Source organism: Trachymyrmex septentrionalis, unplaced genomic scaffold (genome assembly GCF_001594115.1).
Source record: "Trachymyrmex septentrionalis isolate Tsep2-gDNA-1 unplaced genomic scaffold, Tsep1.0 scaffold37, whole genome shotgun sequence".
NCBI lineage: Eukaryota > Metazoa > Arthropoda > Insecta > Hymenoptera > Formicidae > Trachymyrmex > Trachymyrmex septentrionalis.
Genome location: NW_017305536.1, coordinates 8,435,440 through 8,441,953, shown reverse-complemented (window position 1 = coordinate 8,441,953; position 6,514 = coordinate 8,435,440). Strand labels below are relative to the sequence as shown.

At 31.6% G+C, this 6,514-nt stretch overlaps 1 protein-coding gene across 1 annotated transcript; it reads left to right on the top strand.

Annotated features, from left to right (window-relative positions):
* The first annotated feature begins 1,154 nt into the window (after positions 1–1,154).
* Positions 1,155–4,041, top strand: LOC108750456 (protein disulfide-isomerase A6). The gene is made up of 6 exons (XM_018489900.1): positions 1,155–1,218; positions 1,502–1,695; positions 1,994–2,218; positions 2,350–2,556; positions 2,637–2,962; positions 3,583–4,041. Exons 1-6 carry the CDS (start codon positions 1,155–1,157, stop codon positions 3,899–3,901), a joined length of 1,335 nt encoding a protein of 444 aa, XP_018345402.1. The 3' UTR covers positions 3,902–4,041.
* The last annotated feature ends 2,473 nt before the right edge of the window (positions 4,042–6,514 follow it).

The window sequence follows — 6,514 nt, the reverse complement described above, 5'->3', positions numbered from 1 at the left end:
CGAATATGAAAGTGACCAAAAATCGTAATTTTTTTCATAACACATGAGACAACAAATTGTACGATTCTATTTTAAATTTCAGTCGATCACTTAATTCTCAAAACATTAAAAACATCACCAATTATTTTATTTACTAATGATATTATATTCTACAGTATTATAAATTAGAGAAATTACGATTTAATATCTTAGATATTAATTTTTTTATTTCTATTTATTTAACAAAATCTACGTTATTTAACAAAAATATTTATCATATATGTAATATTCGAATTATTACTTTTTGCAAATCATTTACTATACAAATTGTGACTATTACATAATAACATATATAATGTCGTTTTTTTTTTAAATTAAATTAAAATTAAATATTTTCTTTTATTTATTATGGAGTTTGTAGTAAAGTAGTCTATAAATGTATAACATTTTTTAATATAACTTTCAAGACTTGTAACACTTAACTTTTCTTAAATTATATTTTTATCTATTTTCTCAAGTAGTAAAAATCTAAATATACTACATTCTCTAATACAATTTTCAATTTTCAATTTCGTGATAAATATATCTTTAATTTTCAAGATTTGTGACAATCTTTTTTTTAATATACGTACTATAATTATCAAATCTTTCAACAAACGAATAATCTGAATAATTTCCTTATCTCTTTTCATTATTAAAACATTACGAAAATACAATACAAATACACTTATAAAGTATCTTTGATGACATTTTTTGTGTTCTGGATTATAACCTACATTTTCTGGTAAAAATTTTTCTTAGAATTTTTTAATGTAAATTTTAGAATTTTTTAGAACTGATTAATTTTATAACTTTCTAAAGAATTTCTCAAATTTTTTCGCGTGAGAGTTACGCGAAGAAAATTTTCGATCGGATATCAAAAATAGTAAAGAAAGGGAAATGCGACGAGCAATTCAAATCTGCACGCGCGTTTTGTTCGCGATTTGCGATACATCGCGATACATCGAAGATTTGTAAGTACGGCGGCGAGCCAATCGGAATAGTCCACGAAAAGATCGCTTGTCAGCGATCGGGATGCCGCCAGCGCATCTGGGCGAACGTCAGAGTGGTCGGAGCATTGTGCGGAGGTGGTGTAGAGCGCTCGTTCACCTCGCTGTGACTTTCGGCGGATGTGAATGACTTCTGGTGCAATGTCTCGAGTCGCTTGTACAATCCACGGAATAATGTCGAGGCTCTTAGGTAAGTCACGTGTGTATATTTCGCCAAATTATCAGCGCAGGACGCCGGCCGACGTTGGTGGCTCTTGACATTGGCACGAATTCCGGTGATATCGCTAGAGTTCTATGTGAACGGCATCGCAACAAGTGTCTTCTCGAAATCTATTCCGCGAGAGAAACGTCACCATTCTCCTATGCTCCCACGTAGCCTGTCTGCGTAACTTAAATAGCGTTTAAATACGTAAATTTGAACATGCGTCCTCCTATGGACCATACATCTTGTTTGCATACGTTTCTCCTTGCAGGTATTCTTCTGCTAGTCGCTGGAGCGAACTGCATGTACGCGTCCAATTCAGCCGTCGTTGATCTTAGGCCAAATAATTTTGATAATTTAGTATTAAATAGTGATCACATCTGGGTGGTTGAATTCTATGCGCCATGGTGTGGACACTGTCAACAGTTGACGCCGGAGTATGACAAAGCAGCTACTGCATTAAAGGTGATTCATCATATTTAATTTTTCTGTATAAATATATATACAATGTATACATGTGAACATTTGTACATATATCTTAATATTAAGTAAATCAACCAGGAAATGTTCAGTACAAATGAACAAAGAAGGCGACATCCAAAGCAGATCTTGGTGCCTAATAATATTTTGTATGAATTTTACAGTTTTATTTGAGCTAAAAATAATAAAATTTACACAAAATAATAAGCACCAAAATCTTTTTTTGACCAGATATGGCTTTTTTTGCTCATTTGTTACATATATATTTAACTTATCCTAACAGGGTGTTGTAAAAGTTGGCGCGGTAAATGCTGACGAACACAAATCTCTGGGAAGTAAATACGGTGTTCGTGGTTTCCCAACAATCAAGATATTCGGACTTGATAAAAAGCCGGAAGACTACAATGGTCCGAGAAGTGCAGCTGGCATTGTCGATGCTGCGTTAAATGCTGCCAGTCAAAAAGTTCGAAAAGTATTAGGTGGTAAAACTTCGGGAGGTGAATCCAAGGTAAATTACAATTCGAATATGACTAGCTCTAGATTTTTACGAAGAGTATTGAATAGAGTATATGATTTTATATACAAATAGAAAAGATAATTTCCTGGCATACAAATTACTAAATATATATTTATTTGCAGAGCAAAGATTCCAAGGATGTTATAGAATTGACGGACGAGAACTTCGACAAGACTGTTTTAAATTCTGAAGATATGTGGTTAGTCGAATTCTATGCTCCTTGGTGCGGTCATTGCAAGAATCTAGCGCCCGAGTGGTCGACAGCAGCTACCGAGCTAAAAGGCAAAGTCAAACTGGGAGCTCTGGATGCCACTGTAAACACGTTGAAAGTGAGATACATACCTTACTAAATATTTTCTTGTAATGCGATTGATGTAGTACACTTGGTCTAACACACGTAATATTACAGGCGAGTAAATACGAGATCAAAGGCTATCCCACCATTAAATTCTTCGCACCGGGCAAGAAGGATGCCGACTCGATGCAAGACTATGATGGCGGTCGCACAAGCGGTGATATCGTTAACTGGGCGCTCGAGAAATTAGCCGAAAATATCCCGGCGCCAGAAGTAGTGCAAATCACTTCCGAGAAGAAGTTGAGAGCAGCATGCGAAGACAAGCCGATCTGTGTGGTTTCCGTTCTGCCACACATTTTAGACTGTCAGTCCGATTGTAGAAATGGATACTTGAAAACTTTAAGTACTCTCGGTGAAAAATACAAAAAGAAGATGTGGGGGTACGCATTAAATTTGCATATATGTTACTTTTAAAACGATTCATAACAGTTCCTTTTTTCATGCTTTAGACATGATTCTGAAACCAATCGATATTTTTTTATTTTTCGATTTTTATTGCAAAATTTATTTTACGGTAAATTATAACTAGATAAGAAAGTATGTCGGTCAAACAATAGTATATTGATAAAAAGATCTTTTATAATTTAATTTTTCTAAGAAGTTATAAAGTTATCAAGTTTTTTCGTATGAATTCGTCTAATATGTTAACTATTTTCACAAAATGTTCTACTTTTAGTACAAGTGTACATGTAAGTCTCCACAGTTATTAGTTTGTAAGTTATATATTCATAAAGCGATAAGAGATATAATTCGCAAACAATTAGTACTTACCAAATAAAGATAATTACAAACATTTCTATTCTGGATTTGAGTCCTTCAAAATTCTGTAATTGGTGAGGTACAACTGGTTTGCGAATAATATCTTATCGCCTTACATTATATAATTTTCGTACTAATAACCATGGAAGCTCACATGGACATTTTACTTATACTAGATTTATTCTTAGAGTCACAAATAGTATTATTTTAATTTATTTTAATTATTTTGCTTTTTATCCAGATGGGTCTGGGCTGAAGCTGGTGCTCAATCGCACATCGAGGATGCGTTAGAAATTGGAGGTTTCGGCTATCCCGCGTTAGCAGCCGTTAATATCAAGAAAATGAAATATTCCTTGTTAAAAGGTAGTTTCTCATACGATGGAATAAATGAGTTCCTACGAGATCTAAGTTACGGCAGAGGTGGCACTGCGCCTTTGAAGGGTGCTCAATTGCCTGTCATTATTGAAACAACGCCCTGGGACGGTAAGGATGCTGAACCTCCACAGGAAGAGGAGATTGATCTCAGCGATATTAATTTAGATGATAAAGATGAGCTATAACTTATTTGAACGCTAGCCAGCTGAATTCTTCTTAGAAGGATTTACCGCACACGACGTATATCGTTTCTAATTAAAAAAAAAACTAATTAAGGGCGTTAATCGCGAATCGGTACACTCGCCCAAAAATTTATTTTGTATTGTCAAACTTAACATCTATACATATATATATATATATACTTAATAAGAATCTACATCAATTAATTTCGTAATGAAATTAATGGTAATTGAATAATTCCATTAATCAATGGTTTTTGTATAATAACATCAGTATATATATATAATATCATCATTTGTCGCTCTGTGTATCCTAAGGAAGACCAGTTCTCAGGTGCAGTTGTCTAGTTTTATAAAAAAAAAAAAAAACGCGTTTAAGTAATTCTTCCATCCGAAAGCCAATTTTATACTGTTTTTTGTGTTGCATTTAGGAGAAGCGAACTAGTAGATCCTCGTCATAAAACGTGCGCATATAATTCATATTGTTTGCATCGTTCTCCATGTGTTTTGATAGGAAAAAGGTAGAACAGTTTGAAATATTCGCTCGGTGTATGATGCATTTATTAGCCTGCTTACTTTTGTAAAAGTAGGTTGTTTAAGATACACATAGTTTATGTAAAAAAAAAGTCCTATTTGTAATAAATATATATCATACATTTACAAGTATATTATTTCTACAGAGGTCATTTTATGAGTACAATTTGTATAAGCTTTATATATATTGATAGCACAAGAAAAAACTTTTCAGCAAAGCTATTAATTGCTTTTTCTCTATAACGATCAAATTTGGAGATTATAAAAATCAGTCTGTTGTGTTGTGATCTATTAATATAAACATAGCGTGTATTAAGTAGAGACTGATTCTTTTTTCTTATGTTAGCAATTCTACAGCCTATTACCACTGATCATGTTTGACCCTAATTCTTTGCCTACTCTAATTTCAATTAGCACTCTGCGGTGTTTCAGCCTGGAGTAACAGCTTAAAACCATTTTTAAGACGTTCAAGTTGCTTGTAACAAAAATGGAATCGCATAATGATATGCCGTCTTTTGTTATGTGAATGAAACTCTGTAAATACTACATCAAAGAAAATCTTACCGAAGCTTTCCATATGTTGTAGCATTGCCGAATTTCATATGAAAAAAGGACGATAAAAAAAAAGTAGTTAAACTTTTCGTACGTTTCCATAGCATTATTGCATAATTAACTAAGTTTCACACAAAAAAATGGCATATCACTATACGATTCAAATTTGATTAAGAACAACATAATTTATGTCTTAACATTTCAAGTTGTTATACTGGACATGCCAGTTACAGTTGGAAAAAGATTAAGATCAAACATGTTAAAGCCACTAGTAATAGACTGCAGAGTTGCTAATATGAGAAAAAAATCAATCTCATTACTGAATAGGTACACTATGTTACATTAATATCGTCTAATAAAAAAACGAATATACTTTCTTGCAGTCTTTCAAAATCTCAATCACAAGCAAAATGCCATATGTTGTATACTATTTAATCTACTTATATAAACGATTATATTTAAAAAAATTTTTTAATTTTTAGTTAGAAATTTTTAAACACTTAATCTCTATTTTTAATATGTCACAAGATACTTTTAATTTATAAGTTCAGTCTTTTTTCATATAACTGATACATAAATGCAATAAAAATAAAATTATTTCCATATCTATTGCTGTAAATGCTTATAAAATTTATAAAAATTCATTTAATTATTATATATGGGTAATTCTTTTACAAACCGAACGGATTTTGATGAAAATTAATCGGCACCTCTTCGATTTGACTGAAACTTTTTTTACGGATTCTATGTCGAAAAAAAAGAGATACGTGTCCGAGGAATTTTTTTTTATTTGCATATTTTCGATAATACAAGTGATCGAACATTTGAGAATGGCAAGTTTTTTGGCTTGGAGACTCATTTTCATAAATCCATAGGTCCGAATCTTTAAGAGCTACAAAATTTTCACCAATTGCACTTTTGTAGCTGAAGGACTGAACTGTAAGAAAAAAATTTTTTTTACAAAAAATACTAACAAATTTATATTGTTATTAACAATTTAATTGTTTAAATCGATTTTTAACAAACGCCCCCAAAACGAATCAAGTTTTTAGTATTTTTATCGCATTCTCCGTCAAATTTTACGTCAAAAACATGTTTTCAAAATATGGTACCTTTTCAATTATTATTGTTAAAATATTAATTTATATAGCGCGTAACGGCCAAAAAAACGGTTTTTTGCTAATAAAACGAAATCTGTAACTCGTATCAAAAAAAGTTAAATGTAAAAGTTGTAGATAATTGACAGATCTACAACTTTTACATTTAACTTTTTTTGATACGAGTTACAGATTTCGTTTTATTAGCAAAAAACCGTTTTTTTGGCCGTTACGCGCTATATAAATTAATATTTTAACAATAATAATTGAAAAGGTACCATATTTTGAAAACATGTTTTTGACGTAAAATTTGACGGAGAATGCGATAAAAATACTAAAAACTTGATTCGTTTTGGGGGCGTTTGTTAAAAATCGATTTAAACAATTAAATTGTTAATAACAATATAAATTTGTTAGTATTTTTTGTAAAAAAAAT

Excerpts from the sequence above, each read along its gene's own strand:
- LOC108750456 (XM_018489900.1), top strand. The coding sequence starts at position 1,155 with ATGACTTCTGGTGCAATGTCTCGAGTCGCTTGTACAATCCACGGAATA. Across the intron at positions 1,696-1,993 it reads AAGCAGCTACTGCATTAAAG|GGTGTTGTAAAAGTTGGCGC; the intron begins GTGATTCATCAT and ends TTATCCTAACAG. Across the intron at positions 2,219-2,349 it reads CTTCGGGAGGTGAATCCAAG|AGCAAAGATTCCAAGGATGT; the intron begins GTAAATTACAAT and ends ATTTATTTGCAG.